The following is a 17,672-nucleotide window of genomic DNA, read 5'->3' on the forward strand; positions in this document are numbered from 1 at the left end:
TCATGTATTTGATACACCAAAAACGTATGGATTGCTACACTAAAGTATGTCATTTTACAAAAAATTAAAAAAGCATTAATACTTCTGTATTAACAACTAACAAAGTGCTTAGTTATGGGTTTATTTCCCATTGATATACAAAAAGTGGATACTTCCGTTTTAAATCTGGTTTTCATATATCACATTAAAATCACAGAATGCATTACTATCAGCCAATATGTGATGACATGAAGGAAGCTACAAAATCAATTGAAATGCAACTGGAAGAAATTACAATGTCCACATACAGGCCGCAAATAAAATTAAGAGAAATAAACCAATATGAATTTCGTCTTATGTTCAAAAGACAAAATTGATACCTTAGAATCTTCTAATTTCACTGTACAGTCACGGACACTTCTGGGTTGTAAAGATTGTATTGACTTTCAATGGGATTGTTACAACTCAGAAGTGTCTGTGAGTGTAGAAGTATCATTACATATTATCACAGGTTCACATTATCACACCTTCATTCCTAGCACCATAAATGCTGCAGGTACTACTAGAGCACTGAAGAAAGTTCACCACAAAAATGGCGAATACGAAATGTTCCTTAAAAACCGTACAGTTCTCCCTATCATTTTTTCATGGCTGATCACTTCTTGAAGTAAGCCTTTCCACTCTGTTTGTAAAGTTGCTTCTGAATTTTATGAGCCGACTGTAAAGTAAAAAAAAAGAAATAATAATTCCATGTGGAGATTGCAAATAAACATATGTAGTCAAAATGATTTTCCAATTTGTATACTTATTTTTATTTTGACTAACAGAAGTAAACACACTTAGTACAGGGGCAAGGAAGTTAGTAATGAGTTGTGTTTTACACATAGATTGATACAGCTGTAGATTGAATTGTATCTTCTGAAAATATGCTGTACAAAGAAACAAACTGCCAGAGTACGTCTTGAGGTGAGTGCACGTATGAAAATAGCAAGTTTGTTGCAGAATTTGTAGCAGAATTTCAAAATTACAAACACTAGATGTTGTATTCGTTTATGTTGATGATTGTAAGTAAAAATGAATCTTCAATTGCAGATATTGAGAAAGTTTTGTCCAAAACATTTCAACTTAAGAATTTAGGGGAAATGAAGCATTATTTGGGATTATAAATTGAAAAGGATGAAGATGGAATATTTCTATTCATCAAGCCAAATACAATGAGAAAAATATTAAAAAGGTTCAGATTGGAAATGCCACCTTGTTGCATATCGATGTCTATTTCTGTCGAAATGAATCACCCAAAACCAAATTGTCAATTTCAAGTTATGATGTAAAAATTTAATGAAGAAGTCACACATAATGGTAAAGCATTAGTTAAAAATAATAGACAGCGGAGCAGAAATAGCATTCATAAGAAAATATGCGTGTCCATTAGTCCGTTTAGAAAAACACAATCATAATACAGTTATTCACATTTGCAAGATGTAAATTATGAATGATTATCATGAACTATTCATGCCAATGGCGCATTTTTCATGTGTCTCAGATAAGCTTGACACTGTTTGGTAATTTATTATCAGAATATTCGTGCAAGATTAATTCATTGGTTTCTACTAATTACAGTAATAACAATAAATCTGCTTGAATGCAGATTTGACCCAAAATCATCAGCTCCAATCCCGTTTTCAATACCATTCTGCCTAATTAGAGGAATTTATTTATAATGGAAGTATTTTCATGCTTCTAGCTAGATACAGACGTTTGGACTGTGAACGTATCAAGAAGTCAAAAAAGTTTAAAACACTTACTTCCAGGATTGACAGCCTGATTTCTTAGGAGTTTGCAACCTATCTGCCGTTGGCATGTTAACATGACTTTCTTGAAGATGCCCAGAACGAGCGAAGGGGGTGAGTATAACCACTTGCACATGGTGTTCACGCGGCAGTTAGAGTTTTCTTCCTACATAGCCTAGGGCCACTGCTTCTTTCCCCTTAGAGGAAAGCACCTCCTCAGTGTGTGCTTACGTCATACGAAGAAGACCCTCATACACGTTCAGGTTTCTAGATCCAGTGGTTTGGAGTAAGTGAGGCAAACACTATTGTACATTAAGATCCTTACCTTAAGAATTTTGAATGAACACATCAAATTCTCGTCTATGCACATCATGGCTGCCGCGTTGTCAAACTCCCCGCAGTAGTTAGGGGCAGAGAATATAGTAACCAGCTGGCGTTTGGCAAAGAATTCATAGCCATCTTCACAAACCTAAAATAATATTTGAAAGTAAGTGTAATCATTTGATCTGCGCTTCACTTTAATATAAATATTTGTGTTCCTGCCATATTTTATTAGCATATAGGCAATCTCGTAGGAGTAAATATTTATTATTTATTTATAAATTATTTAGTGTAATTCTAAATTAAGCTAATGTGAAAATTCAAGAACATTTGAATAGACGTACGCATTGGCTATAACTAAACGGATTGAGTCTCAGTATTCAAGAAATAAAATATTTAGCTTCTCGAAAAACAAGAAATGATGAGTGCTTTTATTGCATAAATATTCATATTGTCGAAAGAGTTGGCCAAATCAAAGATACCCGATTTACATTCAATAAAATAGCAATCAAACAGTTGAAATAATAAGTATATTGTTGAAGGAGAAGTAAATTATTTTTTTTCTTCTAAATAGTATGAAACATCTACTAGACATAACAAAACGTACAGTGCAGAATGTTAAAAATATACTTATAAAATAATTGCATTATCATTTAAAAATATGCGTTATCTACGTATTATTAATACACAAAGAAAGGTCTTGAAAAGATTGAAATTCATTACATTAACCGATAGGTGGTTACACCATTGCCAGGTTTACAAACACACACTCGGACAATTTTGGTTTCAACCGAAATATCCGAAACATTCAGGGCAAAACCAACCCTTGCATAAAACAGTCTAATTATTCCTCCCATCTTGTGCCAGGATTGTTAAAGCATCGACCTCTTTACACAGCGTCGTATCTCAAATATTTCGATTTTTCAGGAGAGCAGTATAAACGTTCTCACATAAACTGAAACTATTACTGTACAAACAATAATTTACTTCTGCCATTGCCCCCCACCCCAACCTTCAACGGAAGTCAATTCTATGTGGGGGGTGCAAGGAGGACAAACGTTGACGGCCAAGGCACCTGCAGCTGGGCACAGAAGAGCAATTGCCCACCTCGATTTCAAATTTTATGCAAATAAAAATGCATTTCGTAAAATTTACTTGCTCGCTTCGCTCGACTTGCCTGCTCTTAGTATCGTCAAGTTCAGAGCCGAGCGATCTAAATGAAAAAAGTTGTAAAAGACAGAATGGCATGGTGCCCCGTGAAAATATTTGCGCCCTATTAAATCAATATAGTTTTCAGTTGCAAGAATAGGATCTAAAAATTGTCTTGCTCGCTTCGCTGGCATTATGATTATTTTATGTAATGTATTTATAAAATATGTGTTGTATATATGTACTGAATAAACTTTGAATACGTACACAATTTAGTGTCAGCATTTTCCATATGTATTTTCTTATTTTATGTCGCTCCGTGTTGCATATGTGTAAAACATATCTTGTACATGAAAGTGATAAATGTTATATGTACAAGAAAAAAGAAAAATTATCTTCTAAATGCATTTATCATTCATTTTCCGCCATTCAAAAATACAGTTTTTGTGCTTGTTTTCCATTATTAGCTAATGTTGAAAAAATATTTCAAATCATTGGTTCCAAACAAATGCATTAGCACCAACTTCTACCCCTTTTATGCGTAATTTATGAGGATAAATTAATAGTAGTAGTAGTTACTAATAATAATAATAATATTAATGTCATTATTATTATTGGTACGTTTATCCTGGTACAAAAATTCGTGGTTGACAAATCGGAAATCTGGACCTCTACATTGTCACAAAATTCGGTGTCACTGGTTCTACAAGTGGAGGATCTGTATATGAACAAAGATTACCCAGTGTCCTCTGCATATCAAGTCAAAATTGTGCTTCTGCATGAACTTGGTGACGACGTCTGCTCCGAACGTGTAGGAGACGCCTCTGTCGTTCTCTCCCCAGCCTTGCGTTTCCTGAAAGAAGACACCGAAAGTTATTCCAAAAGTGGAAACAATCAGTAGCATACAAGGTGGGTTGATTTGAATCGCGATTTAAATCAAGCGTTTTTTTGTTTTTTTAAAAAAATCACTGATTTAAATCACTGTAAATAAAACACGTTTATTTAATACCTACATAATGTGCACGTGTATTTAATACGTGCAGTGGGATCCATGAATATTACCGTGCAAATTGTCCATCACCATGTTCGTGCACCCAATAAGAGCTTCAAGAACTAAAAGAAAACTCAAAACAAGCTGTTGACAACTTCTGCACCCGCGTACATAAAAATCCATCGCTTAAATTTGAATTAGAAATTTTGGGTACGTTAGCACTTAGGCTATTTTGCACCCGTCACATTATACGAGGTTCAGGTCCAGCCCCTTACCATAACTAAAATATCATATTGCAGTGTTGTGTAACTAAAATAATAAAACATTCTGACTTTGGATAAAAGCTGAGGCTGTAAAGGGCCCTCAGCACACACAAGGACAAAAAACAGGACAACATACAAAATTTTACTGGCCATAGTACCAGTCGCCAGAGCCTCGTTCGTCTACAAAATGCAGTCCTGGGTGTACTACGTCGAAGTGAAGTTGACAATTAGGTGTACTACATGAAGGTCACCCTAATCCATCGCTTAAAAACACACAGGATGTAAGAGAAAATTTAATGAAAATAGTCATGGCCAATTTCACGGTAATACGTATGGATCCTACTGTAGATAATAACATCAAAATAAGATTAATCTCTCAGCTTAAATTTTTACATGATTTTGCAATATACTTATTACTAGTGCTAGGATTTTGATGCAAATAAGTAGATAGAAATGTGTTTTACACGTAAGTGAATTATTTGGATGCCTTTGTTAGGGCATTTTTTGCATTTTTTGACTCTTTTTGGAGTAAAGGCCATTTTTTAAACCGTTTGAGTAATTTTTCGACCTTTTAAAAGTCATGTTAAGAATTTTTCTACATTTTGGTGAAAGAAGGGGCATTTTACATGCATATGTAACCCTTTGAAGGAGAGAGTTTCCCGACTCTCGTCTCATTGCTTTCAGCGCAGTTCTGAACGGCTGTGTTTGAAGAAACAAAGAAATTCTGTGCAGTATTGTTGACACAAGCTGTTGTATAACAATTCAGTCCAAACAATGTGATTTCCCCCTCCATCAGACGGATTATTGTTAAAAACAAGCGGTAAAAAGATTTGTGCTCTGTATCGGACATTTTGTCAGGGAAGCAATTTGCACTCCATGCAATTTAAAGTGAATTAACAGCAAGTGCTATTGTTCATTTCAAGTACGCTCCTCTTGTGTCGGTGGAAATCGAGAGTAATTTTTCCGTGTACAAACCTCTCTTGTCCGAGATGACAAAAAGTGAACTTTCTTACTTGTAGTACTATACGCAATTAACATGTGATTAGATACTGTAACGTTAATTTGTAATTTGAATTTCTCTTGGTAGTTTATAAATTTGTTTTACAAATCTTTCAGAATTTTTAGGTCATTTCTTTTAAGTTTATAGGGCATTTTCTTGCATGTATTAGGTCATAAATGCATTTTTAAAGGTCATTTTTTGGCAATTTTAAGGTCATCAAAAACCTAGCCCTAGTTATTATGTTATGCAGCATTAACTTCAATTAATTCTTCTGTATAAAAATAAAAATCTCTTTATAACAAACTGTGCTAAATTAGTCGAGTGGCAGCATGAAACATCTACGTAGATATACGCAAGGGAATCGCTACAAGCTTGGTGCTTCGTAATAAGAGCCCAATACTACTACTCATGCCCAATCTTACCTCTACGCTGTCAGCTGGGCAAAGCCATTGCAGAGTTGAGTGCCTGTCTACATGAACGGTAGCGTTTGGTTGAACGCTGCAGTGACGCCACGCGAAACAATGGAGAGAACGTGGTTATGTTTGGCGCTGTGTACCAAAACATGAATACGTCGGTGTGTTTCTCGTGTATCTGTCCAGACTCGTTAGTGGCTGTTTACGGTGCACTTATACGTGTTACATCATTCAGGAAGTGTGTTAAGTTAGTATTATTAGCAGTGAAGAATTGCATTTACTATTGGAAATCGCTTCTGGTTCGCTTACACTTGAGTCTACAGGAAAAACGGCAGAATTTCTACCTCACAATCATTCTCAAATTCGCCACGAAAACAAGAAGGCTCCAGCTTCTGTACAAGGTAAGACGTTTTAATTGAAGTAGGCTTATTTTACTTAATAATTCGTGCATGCCAATTTGTTATATTTAAGTACAGAAAGAATACAAGTTAATCAAATTTCATAATTCTCATCGTTTGGGATATCCTATCAACAAGGACCTACTTAGGGGGGTTCAGAGGGATCTGGTTCTCCCCCCGAAAGACTAACATTATACAAAAATTAATGAAAATATGCGTCATTTGTTGTATAATCGAGGGTTATTTGTTTCAATTTATTTGAAGGCAGTAAATATTTGGTTTTTATAATTCCTTTATATAATATTAATTTGATGTGTCTAAACTAAAGCTGACTTAGTACAGTCAACGGCAAAGATAATGGTAGGCGAATTGTCCATCGTTATTTTCATTACGTTTTATTCTACATCCTGTGTTGTTTTAAGGATTAATATTATGCTGGTGCTAAACAGGCATCGCCCTCTGCTTATTGACGTCTTTATTTCAATTCATTATCATCATATTGTGCAATACAGACCGAATGAAAATTGTGATGGACAATTCGCTTACTGTTTCTTTTGCCGTTGGGTGTACAATGACTCTTTGTTGCATAACAATAACATAATTATTATTGGAGACACTTCACACTAAACTATCCTACCGCACTGTCAAGGACATATTTATAGGGGCGAAACCCAAGGCTAAACACCCCCTCCAAACGATAGACTCACCAACTACTAACATTAAACAATGAAAATATACTTGTTCAGCATTTGCTGCATAATCCAGGGTTATTTATTTCAGCCGAACTTTGAATGACAGTACCAAAGATATTAATCTGTGACTTTAATTTTCGTCAACTGGATCTAACATTCTTTCTTGTTATTTAATAAATATTCAAATCTTTATCTATTTGTCACTGATTTCCTCGGCAGAGCAGTTGCTTTTATACAAATCTTAGCCATCTTAACTACACGCCAGATAATGAATACATGATTTTATGTCTATTCTTACACAGTTTTTTACCTATTAATGTACAATACAATATTAATTTAATATATATTATTATTATTTTTAATTTAATATACATAATAATATAATTATTTCTGAGACATTTGGTTCGGACCCCTTCCCCCGAAATAAATTTCTAAATACGTGCTTGCCTATAAAGGATAATGTGTCTCTGTCTTTTGTCGTCCGAAGTGGTAGCGTCGTTGCTTTGTAATCAAGGGGTCCCGGGTTCGATACCCGGAGGAGGAACATAGCTGTTCGGATTCCACTTTAAACTGTAAGTTCAGTCCCGATTAGCCTTAATGTGCATAAAGTGAACTTAAACCAACAAATTAATCAATCAATCAATCTTTTGTCGTCGTAACGTAGACGGCAATGTTTCTCCACCGCCTGACCGCGGGCCGGTATTGGGCCATAGCTTCAAGTATACCGGACCGATAGAGATTCTCGTGGAATTTTCATTTTGTTTTCGTAGCAATTTTCATTAAAAATATTTATATAGTGTAGATGTACATAAGTAATGGGTGGGTTCAATTTACAGAAACCCAAAGATAATACAATAAATTTTGGGCGTAAAGGGGATGAGGAGACAGGTGAGTGGAGAAGGTTACATAATTTGTATTCATGTCCAGATATTAGAATGATTAAATCGAGAAGACTTAGGTGGGCAGGCCATGTGGCACGAATAGGAGAGGAAAGGAGTTTATAGGATTCTTGTAGGGAAACCTGATGGTAAGAGACCTGTAGTAAGGCCAAGACGAAGATAATGTTGAGATGGTCCTAAGGAAATTGGTAGGGATGGAAAAGAGTATATAGATCTTGCTCAGGATAGGGACAGATGGAAGGCCTGTGTTGCTGCAGCCATGAACCTTCGGGTTTAAGAAGGATGGAGAGTTAGTTAGTCAAGGATAATACAATTTTAACAATTATTGTCAGGGAGCGGATTTATATGTAGTAAAAATGTGTTAAATGTGTTAACCCTCGAGTACTCGCGCGGCATCCCGTAACACGGATACTCGCGCGGGTGACAGTTGTCACCCATCAGGTATTTTATTTATTTCGAAAAGACTAATTATAGTATGGTGGATTTTTTTGTTTTGTTATATTTACAGTCTATTCTAGGGACACTTAAAATATTTTTTGAATTATTTTTGTACGAAACAGGTGTTGTAAAGAAAAAAAATACCAAATCGTTCTTTAACAAAAATTTTTCATGGAAAAAATATCTTAAACTTTAGGCTACCGTAACTTTTTTTAATGCAGGGTAACATTGTAAATTTCCTTGCTCATCTGAAAGACTGCTTTATTGAGAATCCATAAACACATATATTAACATAATTTGGCCTTTATTACAGGGCAAAATAAATCGCTAAAGCGTACCCTGCATTTTACATATAAAAAGAGTATAGTCACAACAATGTTTGTTACTCGTAATCATTTTTTATGCATATTGTAGGTTGAAAATTTCAATGACAAAGAATTGATGAATGATCACTGCAGATATGACGTCCACATTTTTCACAATGTTTTCTGGTTGCTTTGTCTCTCGCCCTCCCACACAGATAGCAGCGACCTCTACTGTTACCTTGTTGTCTGCGCTCAGGCTGAAGAGTTTCTTCGATTACAAGAAGGGCATTTCCTCTTCTCTTCAGATGTGCAGGGATGAAAGGAAGCTGGATTAGACTATCAATCAGAGGTTTTATGAGTTCCAACGCCAAACCTTTCAGGAATTCTCGTCTTGCAGGTGGTTTAGCTGCAGCTTTGTCGAACTTGTAAATGATTGAGGTGTTGACCACAAGTTTTGCCATACAAGTTCTAGGACTTCTCTGATAGGCGCAAGCCGATCAATTTGTCTTCGCTGCTGACGATCTCCGATGTCATCAAAACGAAGACATCGCATGAGGAAATGAAATCTATTCTCACTAACAAGATAACAGACTTCCATCCACACCAGTCCCTGCAGAGTTGTCCCACATTGCTTAGTTTTTTCCTTTTACTGCCAAAACAGCCAATTAGTAGCAAAATGCCTATGAAAGCACGAATTTCAACAACATTCGTGTGTTTGGCGTCCCGCTCTCGGCTAAAATGCTCCTTTATATGGTGAATATAAATGTTGGTTGATGTAACTATAGTTCCAATAACGTTAAAAAGTACAAAGCAATCAAGTGCACTGCGTGCTTCCCTACCCTGTCTAGTTGGTTCTGGGAGCCGCAAAATAATGTTGTCAGCTATGGTTCGTACATTTCTGGGCTGAGAGGATAGTTCTTCCACTTCATTACATTCTTAAACTGGTCTCTTAAAATGTATAAATTTGCAAATGGGATGTCCTCTTCATCACTGGATTCTTCTTCCGCATTTGGCGGCAGGTCATTTTCGGCATTTTTCACTTGGTCCGTTTGTGGCTCATCTGCTTCTTCTGTGTCAAAGAGATCGTCCTGGACATCTAAATGGTCATCTCCACCAACGTCACTATCATTCTCCACAACATCATCCTCATCGGAACTCTCACCAAGCAATACGTCCAAAATAAGATAGTTATTACAGAGTCGTGGACGCTTTGGTGCATTCATAACGCCGTTAATCGCGCGGGGGACAAGTGTCACCCAACTGACTTTCAAGCGCAATAACACGGGCCACTCCTCACTACAACATACCAACTCACACTAGTCAGGTAGCTGGAAATGTAGGGGGAAGGTACTGAAGCCCCTATCACTCCCTTCCATCACACTGCTTGGCGGTAACAAAAACAAATGGGCTGGGTGACAATGGTCACCCGCGCAAGTACTAGAGGGTTAACACATATTTAGTTATCTTCACCAAAATATGGAGTTAAATATGGACTTAAAATTGTAAAACTTTTATAATATAAGATGCTACGCGAGTTATATAAAATACTATCTCGACATTGTAACTACCACCGTGACTGTCTTCAAGATAAACTAAAACCCAAGGAATATAGAGATTAGGTAAAGCCATCCGAAGATTGCCGATCTTGCACGAACGCGTGACGTCACCGGAGAAGCAGTGAGCTCGGCTGAAGCAGACGGCCCCTAGCATTTATATGGGAGATTCAGAGAGCGAAAGTATATTATTACTTTTAGGGGGGGGAAATAATAATTGTCATCCTCCAAGATGGTATTGAGGCATCCTTTTACTGATTAGTAACATAATTGAAAACGCGCTACTTTTAAAAGGGGGAAAAGTACATGTGAAAAAATGTATTTTGAAAATCCATATTCCTGAAACTTTCTGACCGATGCGCTACAAAGAAAGTTGCGTGTTCTCCTTTAGAATTTCGTCATTTTACAAATCGTAATATAATTTTAACAAAAACGTGGCATGCTAAAGAAGAATTAAAGAGTTTAAAACATAATTGATTAATAGACTTAGTTTATTTTACTTCGCTTATCTGTCACATATGGCTAATCGCAAAGATGAGGATGCGTGATGATATGATGAAATTGAAGAAAGGAAAGACCCATGCCCGGGCGGGGATTCGAACCTGGGGTCCCTTGGCATCGTAAAGCGTTGTGCTAACCACTTCGCCACGGAGGTCAGCATTACAAGGAAATAAACAGAAATTGTCATCTATGTTTTAATATGCGAGAAACATTTGCGAGGAAGTTATTGAAGTAACAAATAATTATTACAAGACATTGTGATGAAAATTATTAATATATCTGAAATATCGAGAGTTGACCTTGCAGTCTCTAAATGTACTTTTAGGGTTACGCAAAACCTTTACTCAAAATTGTTAGTGTAAATTTATAAGCTATTAAAATTTAAAACTTATTCCTGTTCGGAAAGAGAAACTGCCAAGTCAAATTAATATTTCGTAGAAATACATACATTTGTCTTTCATGAGGCCAAGAGAGTATTTGGAGGGGACGCTGGCTTGGGAAGGCTATAGCCCCGGATCTCGATCTGCAAAGGGGCTTCCAGTGGAAAAACATTCCTATGAAATAGTCCAGAAGAAGGGGCGAAATGATTTTTTTTAAATGGCTCACGAATACAAAGATATTTGACAGGCTTAGTCTAAAACTTACATCTGAAGTCGTATGTGTGCGCGGAGGGGGGGGGGGGGGGCTACTTGAGGTAACACAGTGGAATATGATTCACAATACTAAAATTAAAATAAATATGTGGGAACAATAGAAATCAAAATATGTTGTAGCTAGTAACAGCGCAATAGTAAAGATGACGGGGTAAATCATATTTTCCCGGGGCAATCATTTTTATTATTCCGTTACATACGACACAAAAATGCATATTTTGGCTAAAAGAGCATTCATTCATTTATTTATTTTGTCGTTTTACTGGGGACAGATAAGAGAGAGAGAGAGAAATTGTCGAACGAGAATTGGGGGGCGTTCCTGCCCCCCCCCCCCCCCCCGTAGTGTGGTCACTGCCTATGGCTATGCTGGAGAAGAATGCACCAATTAATACGCTATTAAATAAACAGATACTTTTAAAACTTATAATCAAATTATTTGTGAACTATGATTTAAATTTAGAGAGAGCACATACCTGTTTAATTTAATTTGGATGAGTTAACTTCTGAAGCCTGCCATTTCCGAGCCTTCTTCCGGAGTAACTACACTGCCCTTTGAGCCGTAGCTGCTGCGTTCAGGTGGCGGAACGAGCAGAATACTAATTAAAACAAATATGTGACAAATATATATAAAAAAACAACGTGTTGCGGCGCCAAAGAAAGGACAGAAGAAGAAGAACGTGGAGAGTGCAGTGATATTTTACGGGAAGCAGCAGGCACGTATCCAGGAATTCCTTTCGGGGCGACGGCTGAACACCATTTTTTAAAGGGGTATCACAATTGTATGTTTACGGCCAGTGGTGGCAATTGGGTTCCAAAATGTGTGTGTGTGTGGGGGGGGGGTGGACAAGGAGACAAGCATTAAGAGGCCATAGTGTGATAGTGTGGAGGCAAAAGAATGGGGAGCAACTATCTCCTAAATCGTCGTCACTGTGAAATCGGGACATTTTCTACCACTCAACTCCTCTGTTTCCATGCATTAATATCGTGTGCCGGAACCATCTCAGTATGTATGTTTGTCCATTTCTTCTCATCAGGCATCAAAACATCTATGTACCAGAAGTGTTTTTACGAAGGTGTTACACATGCACGGAATGCACAATCCACTCGACAACGCAAGATTCAAACTGTGTGCTGGGAACTGAAATCAAACAGTTCACGAATATTTCTCTCTCATTCGAGCCTGAACACCACTAATGTGTCTTGTCCTCCCATGTTTGCAGCTCTTATAAAAGCCGAAACCCACCAAATTGTTCATATTCATGCCTAAGCACTCGCAAGTGTCCAAAATTGTCTGTTGAGTGTGTGTCGAACCCAGTAGCCTTAAACAAAAGTATTTTTTTATGCCATGAAATTCTCGGACTGCATACACAAAATTTGGTCCTCACACAACCAAATCATCACTCAAAACTTTGATTTTCAGTTGATCTGTGCAGCTTATTTCTTTTTTAATAAATCGCTCCAATGCCCATCCCGATACACTTTAGAGAGAGAGAGCTTCGATCTCTTCGTCTTTCGACCCGAACTACGCGTAGCACTACTCGAAGTTCCGCTGTCGTCAATATTTTTAGCTTTGGGACCGAACTGGAACTAGTGGTAGACTTCGTTACTTTACGGTACTTAGTCCATTTCATTTTCGAATCACTAGATTTTATAAAGCAACCAATGGACACTGACTGATCACTAATCGACTGTATGAATTGTCATACTTACCTCTGAAGTCTCCACTTATTCTGTTGTACAGATCAACCGGGAAATTGAAGTCGCGTATTAATATCCTCATTATATTCTAGAACGTTTCGCAGATATCACGATTCGTAAATATTGCCAGTAGTTCGAATCCTTCTCTTTTTCAAGAACGTTCCCTCTCGCGCTTTCCAGAGATTAAAAAATTTCAATGAATCCGAATCGCCCTACCTGCGGCGCTACCTTTGTTGTGCAGCTTCCAAATGCTGACAAGTCTCTTCTACATAGTATTCAAGTTCGCTACGACAACACCGAAAGCGTAAGAAAAGTTTACGTGCAATATTATCAACTACAGGGTTATAGAACATTCTCCGTCTTGCCTTGATAAGTATTTCTCTCCTAAAATTATCGTCTCATTATTCAAGAAGACAACAACCTAATTTTATCTAGTGTAAAATGAAAACTGTCCTGGTGGGGGGAGTCCAAGAGTTACGATCCCCACCTTGGATACGCGCTATAAACAATAACAGGGTCCGTAGAACATTCTCCGTCTTGCCTCGATAATTATTCCTCTCCTTAAATTATCGTTACATTATTCAAGAAGTCAAAAACCTAATTTTGTCAGTGTAAACTGAAAAATTTCCTTGGGGAGTGGGGGGGGGCTCGAACCACCTGATCCCTACCTTGGATACGCGCTATTAACAATAACAGGCTTATAGAACATTCTCCGTCTTGCCTAGATAATTATCTCTCTCAAATTATCACCATATTATTCAAGAAGCCAAAAACCTAATTTTATCTAGCGTAAACTGAAAATTTTCTGAAGGGGGGCTTGAGCTTCCTGATTCCCACCTTGGATACGAGCTGTTAACAACAACAGGGTTATAGAATATTCTCCGTCTTGTCTCGATAATTATTTCTCTCCTTAAATTAAGGTCACATTATTTTATTTGACACCACAAGAAACAAAAAATCTCATTTTATCTAGTGTAAACCGAAAACTTTCGGGGGGGGGTTGAGCCCCATAAGCTCCCCCCCCGTGGATACGTGCCTGGGAAGCAGTCACGTTTATTACACCCTTACATTTACATACAATATTATAAAGTTCTGCTTTTAGATCTCGCACAATGCCTTTTTCACAAAAATGGGCAATCTCGCATTTTTTTATATCAATCAAGCTGTGATATTTTAGATTTCTTCCATTAGTTTTCACAGCTTTCCATAGCATTTAGGCATGATTTCAGTTGACAAGAACAAAATAATCTTATTTCAAAACATAGAGCAAAAAGAAATCCAACGCCCTTAAGTTAAAACTCCCTTACATTGGAAGGCTGGAGAGAACAAAACAGGGGTTCCTTCGTAACACGATTTCTTGAAAACCATTTTACACATTTGAATCAACTTTGTGATAAATTGATTAGAAAGGATGAATCTTAACAGTAAAAGTTGTAACTTTTCCCTTGCTACTATATTTTAGAAGATATTCGTTGTCAAATTTCTCAATATTTGCATAAGGAACCAGCCTTTTCCGTGCCGAGTGTTTCGATGGTGACGTCATGCATCCACGGACAACTGCGCATACGATCTGCGCCGCCGAACGAGCACCCCCTGACTAAAACCGAATCCACAAAAGCGTGTGCAACAAAATCATTACATCTGGCGCTGCTGCTGGGTTAGCAATGGACTGCTCGAATTGGAACTCTATTCCAACGTTGCCAAAATAACGTTTGTAACAATCAGGAGCCGTTGATTGAGCACTCATTCTCTATTGTTGACAACAATTGTAAATAAACAGAATTTCAAATGTTTTACAATAGCAAAAGCAAACAGTTGGGAGGTGAAAAGAAAACATTATTGTTCAGATGACAGAAAACAACTTAATTTAGGTCGTATAAACTTTCGTTTGTTTAACGCCGCTTCGAAATTTGTCAGCTTCTCAGTTATTCGCAAGACATTTGTCCAACTCTTTCCGTCACACGGGGATATGTAGTTATTGCGTGAGCGTGTATATAGAGCATATGTTCTGAAATATGGAAATAATATGTAAAAATAACTCAAATGTGTAAAATATGAGCCAAAACCTAATATATTTACACCAAACGGCAAAAGAAACTGTAGGCAAATTGTCCATCACCATTTTCATTGGGTCTGTATCGCACAATATGATAATGAATTGAAATATACAGTGCAAGGGTCCCGGGTTCGAATCCTGGTCGGGCTTGGTTGTTTGTGAATGTCCATTCATCAATTTCATCCTTTCATCACTCATCCTCATCTTCGCAAATTAGCCAAGAGGCACAAAACGCGAAGTAAAATAAACTAAATCAATCAATCAATCAATCAATCAATATACAGTGCGTCCATTTCGATCTTCAGCCGAGAGACTGGGAGAAGCGTGGCGGGCGGCGCTGACGGAGATGCCGACATTTGCGGCCTGTAATGCCCGCTTATTTTTATGGACGTATGCAGACATTTATATAAATATTGCAAAACGAGCACTAACCTGTGTTATAAGATTACGGTTTTAATTTTAGTAGCTTAGTGGCTGTATGTGCTGTGATTTTGACACGCCCACCTCTTGTGAAACACGGCGTAGAGGTTTGTTTGGAGAACGTTCTAACGCTGCGCCAATATCATCGAGTTTTGCTTCGGTTAGAATCCGTCGTTTTTGCTTAGGTGTTTTAAAATTTAACGATCCAGTTTCTCGTAATTTAAGGACAAGATGTCTAACCGTATCTCTATGTGGAGTTGAAACGCCTGGGAATTTCTGTACAAATTGCCTACACACGTCTCGACACGAGTCTGTTTTCATGTACGTGTCATACATAATAAATCTTTGTTCTAACGTGAACCTTGCGGCTGGCATTCCAATCGTCTAACTGACACAACACACATACACACTGCAATAACACAAACAAGTAACTGCAAGTAACCAAGAATAACACTCTTGCGCACAGTACGAAATTAACACGCTCTTGGTTTACATTGCTCGCCACTATATTCACAGCTCTGTCTTCATCTAGTCGCGAAGGAACAAAAAAAAAACTCGAGCTCGGAGATTGCAAGGAAGCTTACGAAAACCATTCACTTTTAACGGTTTCGTCTGCAGCGTAATCTTGATACAGTGTTGCACATTCGAAACCTCCAAACGATTCCCATCGCCACAAAACTCTTTCAAGGATATAAACTTACGCAGGACGTTACTGGTCAAAATTATGATTAAAATGTTATATTATCTGTGGCTCTTAACATCGTTTCTAAAGCGTATTTTTTTGTGTATATAAGGGCAGAACTTGGATGAATTACAGATGATAAATTATAACACAGGTTAGTGCTCGTTTTGCAATATTTATATAAATGTCTGCATATGTCCATAAAAATAAGCGGGCATTACAGGCCGCAAATGTCGGCATCTCCGTCAGCGCCGCCCGCCACGCTTCTCCCGATCTCTCGGCTGAAGATCGAAATGGACGCACGGTAGCTAGACGTCAATAAGCAGAGGGAAAGATTTCACGACAAATGCGGACAGTGACATAATTTCATTGCTTAAAACAATACAGGATGTAGAATAAAAAGTCATGAAAATAACGATGGACAATTTGACTACCATTATGTTTTCCGTTGACTGTACAAACATGAAAAATAAAAACTGAATTTTTCGAGTCTACATTCCAGGATGTGGAAAGATAATGAAATATACAACTGATTTCAGCTTCATACATAAATAGGCTATGTATTTACATATAAATCCGTTCCCAGGTTTTCGTTATAAATAATCGCATTTAATTATAAATGATAACAGTTTTCTAAACAATTTGTATGTAAATATTGGCTTAATGTATGTTACTTGCATTAATCTTAACAATATTGTTTTTAGTACATTTATGTTACAATTAACCTTTTTTAAAAAAATCAAAACCTACTTGATAACTACATAAATTTCAAGAGTTCTTGACTAATTTTGAACTTTTGTTTATTTGATTATGCAATTGGTGCAAAATGCTTACTAAACCAATGGAAAGGATTTGGACTCGTTAAACCCTCCCCTTATGTACGCCCATGTAAATGAGCCTAGACATAATCGAAGCACTACTCTTTATGATTATGCCGTAATTTATAGATTAATATTTGATTTCAATCAGTGGTAGATATTTATTAATACAGTAAAACCTCGTTAATCCGGATTTATGGGGGGATAAGTTAACCGGTTTAACGAAAGTTCGGATTAACTGAAATAACCTAAAAGAACAGTAGAAAGTGCATTAAAACTCCGTTTATAGCAACAAAACACGTTGATTATGGTGTATTTAAAGGGCATAGGCCTAAATACACTATACAGTACAGTGCAAAGTCTGCGGGAAACAAAATTTCATCAGTGGTTGATTGCCTTTTCTTTGGGAAGTTCTCTTGTTGACTTCTAGCCACATTTAAAACCTTGCATTCTGCTTTTCGTTGCCTTTTGCCTGTCCGGATTAAGCGAAGTCAGGCTTATCGGGATCCGGATTAACGAGGTTTTACTGTATATAAACGTAAAATAATAGGTACACTAAAAATATGCATCTAAGTTCCACCAAAAATGGTGTTAACAGAATACCCCTTTTGGTGTTAATGAGGAACTGGCGTTGTTTACCACCATCTTTGGTG

At 37.2% G+C, this 17,672-nt stretch overlaps 1 protein-coding gene across 1 annotated transcript in view; it reads right to left on the reverse strand.

Annotated features, from left to right (window-relative positions):
- Positions 1-111: 111 nt before the first annotated feature.
- LOC146002350 (serine/threonine-protein phosphatase alpha-2 isoform-like) overlaps positions 112-17,672 on the reverse strand; it is a 40,926-nt gene continuing 23,365 nt past the window's right edge. The window contains exons 5-7 of the mRNA XM_083140079.1: positions 3,979-4,092; positions 2,095-2,238; positions 112-697 (exon numbers count right to left, since the gene is read on the reverse strand). Coding sequence (XP_082996205.1) covers positions 635-697; positions 2,095-2,238; positions 3,979-4,092 — 321 coding nt within the window. The 3' untranslated portion in view covers positions 112-634. The remainder of the gene's footprint in view (positions 698-2,094; positions 2,239-3,978; positions 4,093-17,672) is intronic.

This window comes from Lepisma saccharinum, chromosome 18, assembly GCF_977018435.1.
Source record: "Lepisma saccharinum chromosome 18, izLepSacc3.1, whole genome shotgun sequence".
Lineage (NCBI taxonomy): Eukaryota > Metazoa > Arthropoda > Insecta > Zygentoma > Lepismatidae > Lepisma > Lepisma saccharinum.